The sequence below is a fragment of the Microplitis demolitor genome, chromosome 7 (assembly GCF_026212275.2).
Source record: "Microplitis demolitor isolate Queensland-Clemson2020A chromosome 7, iyMicDemo2.1a, whole genome shotgun sequence".
In the NCBI taxonomy this organism is placed as follows: Eukaryota; Metazoa; Arthropoda; class Insecta; order Hymenoptera; family Braconidae; genus Microplitis; species Microplitis demolitor.
In genome coordinates this window covers 19,339,349-19,359,278 of record NC_068551.1, presented here as the reverse complement: position 1 = coordinate 19,359,278, position 19,930 = coordinate 19,339,349, and the positions used below count along the sequence as shown (strand labels likewise).

General features: G+C 28.5%; 1 protein-coding gene across 7 annotated transcripts in view; it reads right to left on the bottom strand.

Annotated features, from left to right (window-relative positions):
* LOC103575014 (protein dead ringer) overlaps positions 1-19,930 on the bottom strand; it is a 79,112-nt gene that overhangs the window by 35,465 nt on the left and 23,717 nt on the right. For 5 of the 7 annotated variants that reach the window (XM_008554621.2, XM_008554637.2, XM_008554646.2 and 2 more), the window contains exons 2-3: positions 16,495-16,695; positions 15,571-15,909 (exon numbers count right to left, since the gene is read on the bottom strand). In XM_008554621.2, coding sequence (XP_008552843.1) covers positions 15,571-15,909; positions 16,495-16,695 — 540 coding nt within the window. The remainder of the gene's footprint in view (positions 1-15,570; positions 15,910-16,494; positions 16,696-19,930) is intronic. The other 2 variants (XM_008554629.2, XM_053740443.1) reach the window with 1 other exon arrangement.

Genomic DNA, 19,930 nt, shown 5'->3' with positions numbered 1-19,930 from the left:
AACAGCCAGCTTGTGAGATGTGAAATACGTCTTTCTAATGGCACAATAATTAAGAGTTAATGTGAATACATCCCTAACTGTACGGCAAATAAATAGCTACATTTATTTCCTTCAAATGATTATTGATTTTTTGAATTATTAACGACAATTGAAGTAATAGATCATTTATAAGAGTACGGGGGTGCAGGTGTTAAATTACTGCAGTTAAACAGCGGCAAAATTCAAATTTCTTCAAGATGATATTCATTAAATTTTCATATTTTTTTGCGTGCAATGCATTTTTTTTTCAATTTCTCTAAATGGAATTTTTTAACACACGTTTTCACAGGATCAAACTTTTTTGAAAATTTCTGTTTTTTTTTCTAAAAAAATGTCTGTGTATGAACAGGGAATTTAATAAAATTTTAACCGTAAATTCGAATTTTTCAGATGAATATACAAGGATTTACAATATAAACAATTTTACAAAAGAGAAAAGTTAATAAATATATAAAAATGTTATGATAATTATTCAAATGTATGAGTTTTGAATTCAAGGAGTGTCGCTGTTGATATGGCGGGAGAATTCGAGTTTAAAATGAAATAAGGCTGTCTATAGAAAATAATAATAATAATAATAAAAATAAATGTCGCCATCTTATACGGTTTCATTTATAAATATATATAAAAATATATACTGGTGTTATTATTCTTTGGTACGGAACAAATTCATGCAGATGTGCTGTGGTAAATGCCGTTGGTCCGCGTCACTTTTTATTCCTTGTAGTCCATGCTCTACACTACTCTACACTAAACCATCACCATCATCATCATCATCATCATCAGTACAACGACGCACAAGGCAATAAAAGACGTACGTTATTATAAATTCACCGGGCGATCTCAGCAGCCACGGACCCATTATCCAGTTAATAAGATGCGAGAAACTTAAATCACATATACCGCGGGCCCATCACCCGCACAAAGCGTTCAAAACAATATATATATATATATATATATGTATATATATATTTTCAATAGAACAAGTGGCAACGACCAAGATTTCAATTTGTCTTGATTAGTGACGACGTGAATATTAATAAAAACTTTGTTCTATGAAACATATATATATATATATATATATATTTATATATATATATGTAGGTATATATATATATATATATAACAGGTTAAAAAAACGATTCATTGCCTCCCTCAATTTTATATTGTCAACATTCATAATGTATAATATAAATATATAATATATATATACATATATTCTCTTTTATATTTTTTTTTATTTAATGTATACAAAATCGGATACTGAACACGCGTATCCAATGAATACATCATTTTTTTTTTTATTATTTTGTTTTCTTTATAAATTTTTTTAAGTTCATACATACGTTAAATATATATTGTACATATATATATATTATATATGTTGAGAGACAAGATATCACTGCAAATTAACGACACGTGTCAATCCAAAGTCTATTACCGAATACGGGTTTGATAAATAACTAAAAATATAACTCGAGATTATTTTTTAAATCATCACTGAGAATAATATGGCGACGAGTGTAACTTTGTATATCTATATATATTTGCTGAGAATAAATTATAGGAGATGAAAGAGAAATAGCTCTGCTCTGGATCATTATTCATAATACCCGACTGGATTAATTACCATCGGGATCTTATAGGATTGGAGTTGGGTCGTTAAGCGATCGATTAAATGTTGAGGTTAGAGGTCATCCACCTTGATTCTTTTAGCGTGCCCGGGTATCCCATTCACGAATTTATATTATAAATTATTAAAACAGTGTAACAATAAATAATAAACATAAAATAGTTTTTATAAAAAATGAGGGTCCATTTAAATTTAAAATAGTAATCAAATCGTTGATTGATCGCGAATTCTATTAAACAGACGATCAGTCACCGATCATCGGCTTCTGATTGAATCCCATGATAAATAGATTAATTTCCTGGACGGCAAATTTGCTGGGATTAGACGATTGATGTACATTTGTCTCTCGGTTTATGTATTTAATGGCCTCGGATGGAATTTATCTGAGATGCTCGAAACTCACTAATCAATCTGTTATTTACAATGTATGAGGATATATTTTGACCTTTATTGAACACAATATATGTGTGTATGACTAGTGCTGGCTAGTTGTGGTATACAGTATATAAGACTGAAAAGTTATGGCCGCTACATCCGTTTCCGTCCCACGACCCTATTTTACTTTTCTTTGCGCTGTATGGTTCTGTTGCACGCTTAAAGTTCATTTATACTTTGCTACTCTACGGGCACTTAACGGGTTTACGAGGATCTATCTGGCCCCTCGGTGGTCTTACAATTATATACACACTTTCAACACTATTATTCGACATATATACGTTCTAAATGTTTGTAATTTACTGTACAATATTTGCAGTTGTTTTTCTTCCTGTCTCTTTTATTAACGTTTGATTTTTATCAATTTGCTTTTTAATATCTTACTTCTTATTTCCGTTAGTTGATCATTTAGATAACAATATATTGGATTTTATGATTCAGTCATATATTTAGTTTATATATTTATATATATATAATATGCAATGAAGATTGTTATGAATGATAATTTTTTTTTTATAACTTAATAAAAAAATTACTTACAAAAAAAAAAATTTGTTGATGGCAGAAATTTTTTTTTACTTCGAGAGAATTTTTGGTGTAAATTTGTAGAGCAAAAAAAATTTTTGAGGCATGTAAAAATACTTGGTATAGAATTTTTTTTGAATTTCGCGGGCAAATTGATTCTGATAATAAATATTAAATTTTCAAATTCAATGTAATTTTTTGAATTCCCGAAAAGAAATTTGTATAAAAATTTACGTACAAAAAAAAATTTCTTGACGCCAGAAATTTTTTTTTACCTCAAGAAAATTTTTGTTGTAAATTTGTAGAGCAAAAAAAAATTTCTTAAGCATGTAAAAATACTTTGTATAGAATTTTTTTTGAATTTCGCGCGCAAATTGATTCTGATAATAAATATTAAATTTTCAAATTCAATGTAATTTTTTGAATTCCCGAAAAGAAATTTGTATAAAAATTTACGTACAAAAAAAAATTTCTTGACGCCAGAAATTTTTTTTTACCTCAAGAAAATTTTTGTTGTAAATTTGTAGAGCAAAAAAAATTTCTTAAGCATGTAAAAATACTTTGTATAGAATTTTTTTTGAATTTCGCGCGCAAATTGATTCTGATAGTAATTATTTAATTTTAAAATTCAATGTAAATTTTTAAATTCCCGAAAAGAAATTTGTATAAAAATTTCCGTAGAAAAAAATGTTATCCATATCAATGATACTCTAATTGATTAGTTAATTAATTAAAATAATTATTGAAAATAAATATAAATAGCAGGAACTAGAAAAATAATCTCACCATTGATACGGGATTTCAATGAGAAAAAATGTGAATTGACGTTAAAAAATGATGTAACAATAATTAATTAGTGATACAAAGGTATAACAAATAATTACATAATGAAAATAATATTTATAATTATCGTGTTGTGTTATTGCAGACACATGTAAGTTTTCGAGGTTATTTTTCAGGTTGTCACAATAATAAAAAGTATTAGTGTTATTTTAAATATTAAAACATAAATCTGGAACACGAGTGTGATGAAAAATCACCGAGACACGAGAAACGAAAAACGAGGAACAAGATAAAAAAAATATATTGTAAAGAAAGAATTAAAAAAGAATATTTAGAGTTTAATTTGACGTTATTTTCAAACATTATCCAACTCTTTACTTGTGACCTGTCATTCATCTGTCACCCCAATGTTTTATCTTCTACTTTATCCAGCTATTTATTTTTATTCCACGGCTTTTTTCTAATACTTAATCAATCATTTCTGACAAAACAGTAAACAATTACCGCCGATTTATTTCGAAATTCCCGATCCACGATTAGATGTTTTGTAAAATAAAAACCCGCTTGCAAGATCAATTATTTTGAATTTAAAATAAAAATATGAATAATGTCCACATGTTGTGTCGTTAAAAATTGAATGTATACATATATTTCCTCATAATATGATCGAAAAACACGGAAAGGGTACAACTTTTAATTTCAGAGGGTCCTGAGGTCTAAAATTAGTCAGTGGTGTCGCGCAACAATGCCGGCAGCATCTCAGCAGCATCTGGACCGCACTCACATCATACTGACACGACGTGCTACTACTAAAATTATCTCACCAAACGATCAAGCGCAACTCTCCCTCTTTGTATTGTATCTTCTATCCTGTTCTTTCACCCGAGCCATACCCTCCTGGACCCTTGCTCGCTCTCGTGTTATTATTCGATGTTAGATCTGTACCACCGGTGGCTTCTTCCTACGACCATACGTATGAGACAAGACGCGTGCCATCCCACTTAAATATATAGATATATAATGTACACATGGATTTTTATTACTTTTTTAATTTATTCAGATAATTCTCTTATCTATAATTACATTTCATCTGTACCCGGAAGTAATGAGATTTTAAAAATTACAGTAGGCCAAAAAAATCTGTTTTCGATGAAGATTACGATTTTCAATGGAAAAGTTTCTATCCCTCTTTAAAATTTTATTTTGGCGGTAAAAAATTTGAATTTAAAAATTTTTTAAAAGAAAGGAATGCCCGGAAATTTTTTTCTGATGACTTCAATTGCTGTACAATACTTTAATTACTATGACAATTTATTTAAATTTTTGAAGAAAAAAAAATTTTTTTCTGGGGTAAAATGAGAATTTTTTAGGTCCCCCGTTTTATCCCAAATTCGGGCGCACTCTAAAACTCGTAATTTCGATTATTTTATAGGAAATTTTTTTCCGAAAACAAACACAAGTCGGAAAATTTTTTTGACAATCGATTTTCGTCGATAATTTAATGAAATTAAAAAAAAGATAAAATTACCAGGAACTATAAGACTTTATTTAACAAGCAGAAATTAATTTGTTTTATTAACGAAAATAACTGCATATTGAGGGGTAAAAATTATGTATGACTTTGATTCAAAGCCGACTATAAAAGTATACAGTATACAGTAAAGATGCTTGGTAAATATCATTTAAAGTCTAGACATCCTCGCAGTGATGTTAAATTCCCAGTATCTCTGATATTTATAATCGCGAAACTCTCGCGTCGCATTAAAAGACTCGATTCTCGGATTAGCGGAAGTGAGCACGGTCTTAGATCTCGCACGGGAGACGACCGACATATGTCGTGTCAAAAGCTAAGCACACGCCTTTTCGTCTTATCCTATCTTACATTATACCATCGTGAGATGCTCCCCCTTTAGATGCGATGCATATATATATATATATATTTATATATGTACTCTCATTACAAATCCCACATATATATTTTTTTATGCCATCTCCCTGCTCGATCCCAACTACTCTCGGTCACATGGGTTGTATATATATTTATATTTATATATATTGCAAATAACGGCGCACAACATCAACATTCATTTATAGTTGTAATTTTGTTTAATTTATTTCTCGTGAAATGGGACTGGACTAAAACGATTAAGCTAATTTTGAGCATCCCACGTACGCGACTAGAGGACGGAGACGAGTCATATGAAAATAGGATTCTTATATGCATTTAATTATAATTTTTAAATAAAGAACAAGTGAAATAGACTGGATAATTGGTGAGGATGTGAGACACTCTTTCCGGCCGGCTGCGACTTCAAATACTCGACTGCGCCCCTTTTTCGTTTTAATGTATCCACCCTCAGGATATATACATATGTGGTTTAACTCTTTGTCAAATTTTAAATAAAATTCAAAATTTTTCCCACCTTTTTTTTTAAATATTTAATGTGTCTATCTTTGCTTTCAAATTATTATTTTGAACTTCATTATTAATCGAATTTTTTTTGGACACGACAAATATCCTTTTCCAATTAATTTTTTTTAAATTATTGAAAAAAAATTCTTAACTAATCGATGAGCAAAATGGGGCACTCATCAATTTTTTTTGCAAATTCATGTACATTTTTTTTAAAATTGAAAATTTTTCAAAATTTTTTTCTGTCCAAATAAATTTTCAGTTAAATTTAAAAAATTTTTTTCCCTCACATTTATTTAATTTGACAGATTAAAAAATCAAAACATTTTGATTATTTAAATTGGAGCCAATTTAAACTTTTTTTTGGTCAAGCATACGCGAATTTGAAGATGTAGTCAATTGGCAAAAATTCTTTGTATGGATAAAAGCCGTATCAAAAATTAAAACCACAAACCAACTGCTTATTATAAAGAGGAGGTTTGTTAATTGTAGAAAATAAAAAAAATATATATAATAAAGATATGAAACTCGTTAATTTGGTCAGACAGTGTGTACAATAAGCTAAGACACCTCTGAAAACATGCTAAGAACATTTTTACAAGCGCAGACTATTATCTTAATCGAGGCGTGTTACAATTTCATCCTTTGACTATATTCAGGACACCGCGCGTAACCCATCGCGAGTGACTCGACGCATCTAAGCGATTTCGTGTCTATAATCATCCAATTAGTACATACAACAATGTTTCTAATTCTCGGTATCAGGGTTGTCAAACTCAAGATCTCCTTCGAAATTGTATACAGGTGTAATATATTAAATGGGTCTACACTTAACGCCTTTGGCTTTAGTCACAAATAATTGATAACGATGTTGCAAATTTAGGTAATTCTGGCATACTTCTCTAATTTACGAAATTACTTTGTACAATGTAACAAAAATGTTTTTACAATACAAGCAGCTGCTATTAACTAATAAAATATATTTTGTTGCTGCAGTTGCTTTGTATTTATCTTTACACATATAAAGTAATCTAGACGTTTCAAATCACTGACAGTTTACAAATTACTGGATATTCAAGTCATTAAATTGCCAACTTAAAATATCATTATACAAAAAATTTGAATATTTTTCAGCACAATCATGTAAATTTCAAATCTCTCGGCAGTTTGAAATCGGTGTTATTTTGAATTATTTCAGCAATTGGGACAAATTCTGCTACAATTGTTGTTTTTTAAATACTAGAAATTATTTAGCATCTGCTTGTTTCTGCAAAAACATGCTTTGTATTTTTATTTTGTTAATAACTAATTTCAAAATGAGTTTTTTAAGTGAGGGACAAAAGTTTGTTTTTAATTTCGCAGAAACGACATTTCAAAAATTAAATTTTATTCAATTTAATTTCGGGACGTTGATTGAAAATTTTGGTTGAAAATAATTATAACTTTTTTTTGAAAACTCAGGAAAATTAGAGGAAAGTTGTAAAAAATGGGACAAAAAAATTCAGTTACTTTGATAAATTTTTTTTTTACTGTTGCAGATAAAATTCAAAAAATTATTTAGATTTTCAATGGAATTTCAAAAATGTGAGTAGAAGCATTGAAAAAAAATTTAGTAAAAAATTCTGCGATAATTAACATATATTTTAAATCATGAAAAAAAATTTTTTGGATTTTTCTACTTTGCCTTTAAGTGAATTTCACTAGAAAAGCGTTTTTCCAAATTTATTTTCTGAAATCGATGAGTAGAAAAATGAAAAAATAAAAAAAAATTTTGATTGTAAAAAATGGCCATTTTACCCTCGTCTACCCTGAGCAATTTACTTGAAAATATTCCATAATATTATGTATGAATAATTTATAGGACTTAACAGCGTGACAAATAAGCCAAGAATAAGGTGAGTCTTAAAAAGAGTTTACTAATAAATTAAAAAATACACGTGTTCATAAAGGTGTATTATTTTTTGAAAAGAGTTTAAAATAAAAAAAAAAAGTATAATAATAAAAATAAAAAAATTATTTAAAACAGTCGGTGTGCGTAGAAAGGGCACAGTATTGAAAATATAGTTTCTTATACTGGGCTGAGTGATATTGAACTTTTGATGGATTGCCTGAAGTAGTTGTCACGGCTTAAAGAGTCTCAATTCAATGGCACCTGCATATATTACACGCACGCGTGTTTATCGCGTTGCATATATGTAGGAAAGCTTTTCACTTTTTTCCTCGTCATTGTTATTGTCGTCAACTGCAGTCTCGGAATTTATTTTTATTTACAAAGAAGAGACCACATAAGAAATTGAAATTAATATTGATGCATCTAAAGGGTTTTTGTAGTTCGAGTTTCCATGAAATCGAATGTCATTGAATTTTCTTACGTATTAATTTTATTTATTTGTGTTCATTTATTAGATACTTTGATATAGACATGAGAAACCTGTCGTCTATTTAAGATTTTTTTTTTTCCCTCTATTGAAAATTCACCATAAAAAATTGCCGTGTAATGTCATCAGTGACACCATGAGTATTTTGAATTCTATCTTTAGAAATGTTATAATATAATTTTAATTTTGAATTTTTATTTTTAGTAGAAAAATTTAAAAAATTTTCAATATTTCCTCAGAAAAAAAAAAAAATTTCTACTCTTGTAAAAAATTTAAAACTCTATAACAAAAAAAATCATATAGTTAATCACAAAAAAATATCTAAAAAAAAGTATTCTTGTTCTATTAATAGTACAAATAAAAAAAAGTGATGTATGATAATAAACATCATCATCTACATCAGAGTTTATATATGTTTCTAGAATATTTTAACCCCAGTTAACATATCAAAGACTTATGAATCCAATGCTCATTATAATAAATGTCGCAATGCTCTGAAAGATATTTAACAAAAAAAAAATCATATTCAATAAGTGTTTAGTGAGATGGTCTTTATATTCAGGAACATATAAAAGTCGACGCTTATATATATTAATATATGTATGTATGTATGTATATAAACTATAGAGTAAACTAGAGTTTCTGTCTCGCTCATTCCAAGTCTGTATACGCTCAAGATATAATTTGAATTTCAATGAAAATCATGTGGGTGCAAGTGTCGTCTTCACTAATATTTATCAACTGTGTCTTAGCTCATATATACATATATACATGTATGTTCCTCATACTTGTATCCGAAGACACTCATATAATTTATAAGTCAAGTTGAGACGTATATTTCAACTTCTCTGTTACATCTGTATATATGTATATATATATATTTATTCTTAAGTATTCGAACTAAAGAGACAAATGTATGGGGCAGGTATCTCTTATTCACGCTCTTATATTCTCGAGGTGACAAAGACCATAAGATCTCTGTGATCTTTTATTGTCAAGCTTCTTTATAATATGCATCACTCAATCTATTGAATTTTGTTTCAACTTTTTTTTATTATTTATTCTTATACTTATTCCTTCGTTATTTACTAAGGCGGATTTTTGATGTGCTCGGATTTTACTTTTCTTATGATTAATTAATATGTCTTATTTTTATAAGAATTTTTTTTTTATCCAATGAAAAAGTACCGTGTAATCGGGATAATTTTATCATTTTTTAGTGTTAAGAAAAAATTTCCTCTTGAAAATTCTTTAAAATTTTTTTTTATTCAAAAATTAGGGGAAGGGGAGGGTAAAATAAGCCCCTTCAGAGATGAAGACTTATGTGTAATAGAAATTTCAGACCATTTTGCCCTACTCTCCTCTAATAGGGGGGGCAAAATTTTGGGGTAAAATGGGTCTTCAAAATTTAGGGGTCACCCCCCCCCCCTCCCTACACTGTAAAAAGTCGGGAGTGAATTCGGAGGAATTATAAATTTTATTGAAATTCAAATTTATTCCGTCACTTGGATTTTCGGAGTAAAAAAAATTCTGCGCATGCGTAATGAACAGGGAGTTTGTCTTTTCAACAGAGTGATTTCGAAATGGTCTGGATTTTATTTCAATCTGCATTCACTGGATTTAATTCGCGTTCACTCCGAAAATTTTTTACGCGGTATTTAATTTTTTTTTTCGTCTTTTGAAAAATTTTTCATGACGGCATTGAAAAAAAATAATTTCGGACCTAAAATAATAGTTTCGCGTAACGAACTCACTTCGAATTGAATATTGCAAGAATCGAAAATTTTCGCAGTTTTAAAATGTAAAATAAAATATTTTCAAGTCTATTGATCTAAAATTGAATTTTTAATAATGAAATTAATAATTTCAGATTAATCTTCACTTATTACTGCTATAAGTTTAACATTTACGGTATATAGACCGTAACTTGAAATATTACTCTAATATTTTTGCGTGTACGTTTTTGAATAATTTTCCGCACTTTTAGTCATATAATTTCAGTATTACAGTAAATTTAATATCTAATCAGTCTTTTATTATCTCAATAAAACTATTCCTCATTAAATAATTAAAAAAAACTAAACCACTAACAATTTTCCATAGGATTCTATTCTGTAAAAATCTAACGTTACTTTTTCATAAATTAAGTCAATTAAATCCATATTTATTTATATATCGTGTCTGCATACATGCAAACATACACCGCAAAAACCGGCTTTCTTTAAACTAAATATTTATATTAAAAATAATTAATATTCAGTTTAAGTAAAATACTTTTTAATAAATTTTTCTAATTATTTAAAAAATTCCATATTAATAAATAAAAAATTTTATGATTCTGTTTGCATTTTAAATAAAATTAACATCCTCTACCTATCCTCAGTGTGTAAATCATGAATATTAATAATTGTAAATAAATTAGTTTAAAATCTTACAATTATCCCCACCAACGTTCAACAACAATAGCAATAAATGAATTTTACAGGTCAGTAAATTTAAATGTGAAAAAAGTACAGATAATTGTGTCGTTAAAAAACTAATCTAAAATCGCGGTAATTTTAAATTTTAAAATAAAAAGTTAAAGAATTAAGTATCATGTATGTAAAATCTTATTGAAAGCATTGTTACTGTGTATAAAATTTAAAATTTCAACTGTTTGCGTACGCGAAATAAAAAAGTTTTTTAAAAGACACCTCACCCGTGCGATTTGACCACCGACTCGTCACATCCTGCCTTTAAAGTGATTTTTTACCTCTTCATACATTAAGCAACAATACAATCCCACATACTTATATATAAATATATATAGTTTAGCTACATACTAATCTACAGGTGCTATGACGGTTTATTTCTCAGAGTGCAACGAACCACTTTACTCATCATTCTCGCTAACGACAGATTGTTTGTGCCTTGTTCTCTTAAAACTCCGCCTCCTTATTCTCACCACTCATAATTTCGTTAAATTTTCATACTTGTGTATGAACTAGTATATAACACTAGTAAAGTACTCTTTACACTCAATAACGCATACTAAACTAAAAAAAATTTTTTTTTAAATTCCGTTTACTATCTTGTTTATATCTTTGTCTTTTTACTTCGTTACAGATAATAAAATACGTGTAGTAACCTTCGTTCTTTCATTGTCTTTTGTTAAAATTGCTATTGGTAGTATACTGAGTTTAAATAATAATAGTAATAACAATGAAATTGCTTCAATGATCGTTATCGTTTGAAAACAATAGAATACTATTGGAAAAGAGTTTGAATATTTTTGAATTTTGAATTTATTTATTTCGAATAAAAGACCCGCGAATATTTTTCGGTTTTAAATTTTTAGTAAATATGAACACTTTAGAAAATTTTCCGAGTGAACTTGGACCGGATGACTGTTTTTTTATTTTATTTCCTTGGATTAGAATTCACTTTGAAGAAAAGTTTATTTTGAAATAAAAATTCCAAATCGATTACAATTGAAAACACTGTTTTCGAATTTTTTTTATTTAAAAATTATTTTTTGAAATCTGAATATTTGGTTATAATTTCAAAAATTAATTTTGAATTGGTAATTAATAAATTTTTGAATAATTAAAACAAGAAAATTTGAATTTTTTTTTGGTAAAAGTTATCTGCGCATCCTCAATAAGCTAAAAAAAAATAATCAAAATAAAAAATATTTTCTTTTATTTTTTTAGCTGTAACTTTAGTAACTTGTAACAAAGTACTAGTATTTACGATGAAATATCTAACGATTGGTAAAATACGAGGTGATAATGCTGTTAACGGTAATGTTGTGAGCGAAGGATGGCTACTGAGGTAAATTCAAGTAAAGTACTTTTTAAATTCTCAGTCAATTTAAAAATATTGCAACTATAAGACAGATCTTTATTACCACATCCAATTATTGAACTTGCACTTAAATAATATTTGCATCCTTTCATACTTAGCTACTTTGTTTTAGTGAGAACTGTAAGTATTAACAGACTATTTGAGAAAATTATTATCATTTTTCAATGCATCTTCAAGTGGAAGTCCAATATATATAAATATCAGAATTTTGAGTCTGTTTTTGGCAGACCGTCTTTAGATAAAAACGAGCTCTAAATTTTGATAAAAATTTGAAGACCGACTAATTCAAGTACAGACCAATTTAGACTGAAATCAAACCAAATTTTTGAAAAAATTCAAAATTTTGAATTAAATTAATAATGTTAACAATTCATTTTTTATATAAACCGGATGTGTCTTTAATTGAAGTCATATTATATATATAAGCACTGACCAAAATAAATATATATATATATATATATATATATATATATATATATATATATATATATATTCTGTAACTTTTAATGATAACAAAATAATAATAATGAAAAAAAAAATTAATATTGATATGCAGTGTGAATTATCGTTAGAACTAACGGATGCATAAATAATTAAAAATATAATGACAATGATATGACAATACGTGGAAATAGCGAGGTCAATTCCGTCAAGATATCTATGTGTTGATGTACGGGTTATGAATAAAGTCCAAGATATCATTTAAAAGCGGGCAGAAGCCTTCGAGTCTACGTAACAACAATTATAAATTTAAACTAATTACTGTTTCATAATTTATAACGACAAGTAATATTCGAATATACTTTTTCAAAATTACAGATCTACATTTATTCAAATTTTCAGTTTTAAAACCGCAGTAAAGTCCAAAAGTTTACTGTAAGGCCTTTTTTTACGACTGTATAATATATTCAAGATAAATTGATCAGCTGGCCAGTTTTTGACAAAAAATGTTCACCAACTAAGAGCCCAATTTTTAAAAAACTGGTTTTAAATTTAAGTACTGGTTCGAAGTCGACACTATAATCATCTTAATGGTCATTCTGTCAATTTTCATTGTCAAAATTTCGTAAAATATTTTTCATGCCTCAAACAACACTTTCCACAGTTCAAATTTAAATTTTCAAAATTCTAACTAGAAATGACGTTCAATTTCCATCAGAAATCAATTTCTAGCAATGGTAGCTCGTGACTCGGACAATTAAACCAATGCGCGAATCGCGAGTATGAGAGCAGTATATATATAAATGTATAAATGTATTTATAAAAGCAAATAAAAATAAATATGTAAGTACACATGTATATAAAATAAAAGTGGCAGTCACAAAGGCGGTCTTGAAGCTCTTGTGCTCAGTCGTCCATGTGAAAATAGTGCTTATGAATCAGTATGAGTGACCAGTGGTATTAACATCACCCGGGTAACCATCACCCCCTTTACCTCTTAGTTATACACACACGAGTCATGTATATTATCCGATTGGTGGTATAAAAACATCTATACACATATATATATATATATATATCTACATCTACATATACGTACACGACACGCGGAATAGCCAGCAATTTGCGGGTTTACGAGTTATTTCACAATGGCTGCAAAGTATAGTCCTACATCAGCATTACTGCCATTTGCTATATATATATATACATATATATATACACATATATGTACCTGAGTATGAATATGTTGGTACATTACTTTGTGGTTCATATATATTCTAGGTTGTCTGTATTAAATGCCCACTATCTATAAACTTTTATTTTATCGCTCGGGAGAAAAATATATAAATATATAATTTTTAGCATAGTGCTGGTGTGTAGATGGATAAGATGGAGACTCATCCCAGCCCAGGGCTCAACCTGGTACCCTATTTCAAAACAATAACAATCTGACCATAAACCTGTCTAAGGTACTTTTTTTTAGCTCTACTGCTTCAAGTGTCTAGACTTTGCAAAATCGCTACGAGATAACGCGTCAGATCGATCGGTCGATCTTGTTTGTAATGGCGGACATCCAGCAATAAAACTACAATTACAGATAACTATTTATATGTTGGAATTTTTGGCTGTCAACTTGACATTTGGATAAGATTTCGGTAAATGGGACCACGAGGATTTTTATGAAGATTCATCAGGGGGTTGGATTCTAAATAGGATCCAATGCAATAGAACTTTACCGGGTGGGTTTTGGGAGACGGTCTAGTTACAAAGGCGCGAAAAAGATATTTTAAAAAGTAGGGTTACAAAAAATACATAGATCTAGTTATTAAAAAAAAAATTAGCAAAGTAAAAGGAGTAGGATAGAGTAAAGACAGCAAAGAACGAAAAGATTAAAGACCGTACGCGTAAGTAGTGTACGCCTCCGCAGAATGATGGATGCGATGTGGGAGACGCAAGAACTCCGAGTAGGTCGAGCTTTTCATTTTCATCCATCTCTTTCGTTTCCCTCTCATCCTCCTTCTTTATCATCATCATCATCATCTTCTACCAATGTCTCATCAGTTTCTAAGCGTTATTACTCTTTCATACAGTTTTACACGTTTCACCCATTCAATTCGATTGATGTGCATACGAACCCAATTTGTTGTAGTCTTTCACAATAAAACTGAATTATTTCAAAGCTCAAATGTCCTGCTATTGCTACACGTCTTCAAATGCTCACATATACACATATGTATTAATTTAAATAATGAAATTTAAGACGCTACTTTATTTTTAATAGTCCACAGTTAGTTTTTTATATTTTGAAATAATAATAAAAAGGGCAATCTAAATGTTAATCCAATACCACACCCCTGATGTGCGCAAAAACTCAAAAACCCAAAGTATATCCATATATATATGTAGGGGTTACTATGGTCTTTATGTATATGCGGTGGCGAACGATCCGGCGGGCAAAAAGTCTTAACAAGGCCGCTTTTCGATCCTCATGGTCAATTCTCTTATTATATGACTACCACACGCATTCATATATTTATATATATATATACTTGTTTTTTAAAGATACATCAGTCGCCGCGGTTACTACCCTATCCGACGAGCAGAGCGTGGCAATTATCTCGCTCTCGGTGTAAAAATAATAATTAACTGCCATTCATTACATTAATTAAAAATATCCAACACGTTAAAACACTTAATTGCTCATTTTATATCTACCTCCATATGTTCAAAAAGACTCGGCCATTTTTTTATGCACCGCACTCTTTTACTACATATATTGTATGCGCAATATATGTTAATATTTTTATGATTTATATATTTATTTAATGTAATAAATTTGAAGAAATTATTTTTCGCGCTTACGCGGTTCAAATTTTGATTTAATTTATGAAATTTGTTAGTGACTGTGACATTAAAAAAAAATATGAGATTCAATTTAAAAAAATATAATTCTGATGATTATTTTTTTGTAATAAAATTTTAATTTTTTTAAATTGAAAGAAATATTTTTTTCTAAATGCATTTAGTGGGTTAGTTAATTAAAAAAAATAATAAAATTGGAATATGACGATACTTGCCTGACGCACCTGTTTGAACTGCTCCTCGAAGCTCCAGCTTGACTGCTGCTGGCTTGAATTTCCCGAGTTATTATTATTGGGATTTGATTGCGAGCCATTGTCACGGGGGTCATTGTTATTGCGAGATGAACTTTGTGATGATTCGCTAGAGTGGGAGCTTGCTGATGAGGGGAGCGCATTATTGCTGACGTTCGCGACGTCGCGGTTCTGTGCGAGGTTCGGATGCTGGAGTTGTAAAAATGCTGGTGTTTGAAATGGAAAACCAGCGTATCCGTTGGCCATCACTGCGTGGAGTGCATCCAAATTTGACTTGGCGCCAATCATGTCCATATCAGTCGGCTGAATAGAAAAATTATTTTTTTTATTATAATTTAAATATTTAATTTTACTTAACCCTCTTATTATTAGAATTTTCAAATATCAGAGGTATGCGAATCGTGCTCGAATAATTTGATTAAATATTTATAACTTTTCAAATTATTTGTCACTTCCTAAGTACTCGATTCAAATCAAAAAAATTATTATCAGATTTCAAATATTCAATTTTAATCGGAATCTTACACAGTAAAAAATCGGGAGTTAATTCAGAGTGATTACGAATCGACAAAAAAAAAAATAAAAAAATGCACATGTAGAAAATTTAAAAAACTATATGTGCAATTTTTTTGAATATTTTTTTTTTTATAATTTGTCGTTTAAAAAAAAATCAAAAAATGATCAGATGTCAACTAATCAGTATCATACAATTTTCGGTCATTAAAAAAAAAATTAAGGCACACCTCTAATAAATATATGAAAATATATGTACTTGACATGCGATTCATCGCAGATTAAATTTCAAAAATTTCTAATCTCATTGAAGGATCAAGTAATTTAAAAATAATTAAAGAACTATTAATTTATAAAATAAATATATAAACAAACCTCTTGTTTTAATTTGCTCATAAAATGTGGATGATGTGTGTTGAGAAAATTACTGATATGTGACGATACTGGAACCGGAACACCAACAGATGCAGATGTGTTGTCATTTGATGTGTGAGTATTATTTTGCAGTGGCTGTTGTGGCAATTCCTCACCACTCTCCTCATCTTGTTCTGGATCTGACTCTTCTTCTTGGTGTGACTGCAATTTAAAAAAAAATTATCTAGATAAATATTTAATAATTTAATTAATTCACATCGAAAATTTGAGTATCCTAAGTGACCACCCATAAAATTACAGATTTGACACGAGCACGTGCAATAATATTTACTTATTGAGGACCAAGATGGATCCTATTCAAACACACGACAGGTATTATACATACATATGTCTATATATGAGGTCTGTCTGACAAAAAGATCAAATGGATCAATCGGAAAAAAATAAAAGTCAACTTTAGACTCTGGACGACAAATAAAGTAGGATAAATATTAAAAAATTGATTGGTTAATGTAAAGAAAAGATTTTTTTTTCTTTTTTTAAATTGAATGACAAATAAAAATATCGGAGCTAATGTTTGTCTGATTAAAAGCGACCTCACGAATAAATCAATTTGGAATTTAGACTGTTAAACATCTTATAAGAGACCTTTATATATTTATACATACATATATATATGAGTTGATATGTATATATGTAAAAAATACCAGCACAATGAATGCTGCAAGATGACCAGGTAAAAGCGTGTCACCTTCAGCAAACAAATGGGCGCGGCAGGTCTTCGGAACCTTAAGGAATAAAAAAAAATCACACCCACATCAAAATAGGCGCACCTGAATCCATACGTTTAAGTCTTAATTTCTTCAAATACACATTTATCATCGATCATTCAAAATCGATCAATATTGTGACCGATACCAAATTTTTAAAAAAACAGTAATGAAAAAAAAAAAAAAGAAAAAAAAAAATTATAGAAGTAATTAATAAATAAACTTGCTTACAAAATATGACAGTGATTTATTCGATTCAAAAATAATTCGAGATAAAAAAAAATATGAAAAATAAAAATTTATTTATTTGTTTATTTTACTTTAGTGTTAATTTTATTTTAGATACTATAATACTTTTACGACGTAAGGTGTCGAAAAGTCAGTGACATACATCAACTGTAGTCACGCCAGTTGACTCATGACATAGCTACACTACACTACTACTTCACTAAATATAAAAAACTACAACTAGTGTAGTTAAGTGTAGTCTCTACTTGTGTTTCTACATTGCAGAAAAATATTTACTACTTATATACACACTTGGTATAGTATTTACTAGTTTTGGTGTTCATGTGTAACTACATCTGGTATATATATATATAAATATATATAGACATATGAAAACCACATATGAGAACGTCTCGTGACGGCTAGACGACACACGATATTGTTATGCGGGTTTTTAAAAGAGCATTTTAAGTTCATGTTTTTATATATATATGAATATGAATACGTATGTGTGTGTGAATGTATGTATATATATGAAATGAAGTGAGGAAGGGAGACAATAACTAAATTTAGATATGGATTCAGTAGCCAGAGTTTATATACCTTTTGGATAACGCGATAATCCCGAGACAAGATTTATAACCGCGGGTGGATCTCACCCGTACATCAGCTTTACGTCTGTTGCAACAAATGTGTTTATAGTTTGTAGTCTTAGCATATAAATCCTTGGAATAGTTTTAACATTTATCTCATACTCGTACTAATATTGTTATCATCACACATGTGATTGTTTTTGTTTTTTTATGCTTATGAAAAATTAATCTACTCAATGTCGCTCTTTTTTGGAAATTATTTAAGTAGTAGAAGTATGGTAATGAGAAAGTACTAATTATTAGCTAATTTCGGAAGTTAAAATTAAATTTTTTAGGAAATTCTAAAATATGATATTGGAGTGACCGACGTCAGTCAAGACTAGTGTTTTGACTTTTCAAACGATAAATTACAAAAAAAAAAGATTCTAAAAAATTGCACTTATAGTTTTTTTAATTTCCTACATGTGCATTTTTTTAGTTTTTTTTTTTTCGTCATATATTTGTTAGAAAAAAAAATTCAATTGTTAATCGTCTGTTAACTTATAATACTGAAATGAGCCAACGTCTAATAATTTTTTTTTTTAACGATAAATTATAGAAAAAAAAAAATTCAAAAAAATTGCACTTATAGTTTTTTTAATTTCCTACATGTGCATTTTTTTAGTTTTTTTTTTTTTGTCATAAATTTGTTAGAAAAAAAAGTTCAATTGTTAATCGTCTGTTAACTTATAATACTGAAATAAGCCAACATCTAATAATTTTTTTTTTAACGATAAATTATAGAAAAAAAAAAATTCAAAAAAATTGCACTTATAGTTTTTTTAATTTTCTACATGTGCATTTTTTTAGTTTTTTTTTTTCGTCATATACTTGTTAGAAAAAAAAGTTCAATTGTTAATCGTCTGTTAACTTATAATACTGAAATAAGCCAACGTCTAATAATTTTTTTTTTAACGATAAATTATAGAAAAAAAAATATTCAAAAAAATTGCACTTATAGTTTTTTTAATTTCCTACATGTGCATTTTTTTAGTTTTTTTTTTTCGTCATATATTTGTTAGAAAAAAAAATTCAATTGTTAATCGTCTGTTAACTTATAATACTGAAATAAGCCAACGTCTAATAATTTTTTTTTTAACGATAAATTATAGAAAAAAAAAAATTCAAAAAAATTGCACTTATAGTTTTTTTAATTTCCTACATGTGCATTTTTTTAGTTTTTTTTTTTTCGTCATAAATTTGTTAGAAAAAAAAATCCAAAAATGAAATAAATACTAATAATAATAACAATAATTATTATTATGTTTATTAATATTTGTGTATGAATAAATGTTAAAATAATAAGTAAAATCAACAGATTAAGTGTAAATTGTGTTAGCCAAGTTGTTGCGGCATTCACCCACGCACTCGCTGCATGAGATTTTCGCGGGTGTCCTTATGACAAACTGCAGAGGGAAGTACGCACGCGCCTGCACAGAGGGGTGCCAAAGCCAAGCTAGTCGCAACAATTCACTCTTATTATTTATTTATACTCACAATTAATAATAGAAAATTTCAAATTCATAATTTGCTTTTTCAAAAATTTTTTTTACACAGTAATTAAATTAAAATTTTTTTTCGCTGCACAATTATTAAACGATTGTATAATACCTCCATATTTGTGATAGTATTACTTCATATTTTATAGCACGCTGATATGTCTTATCACTTGTCAAATTTATATTTTTAAAATTTAGTCATAATATCGCGGGCTTTGTCATACGGTTTAAACTGTCGTATAATTGCAATGACACTATTAATAATGATATCAGTTTCAGAATAATAATGCGCAATTACAGCTATTTA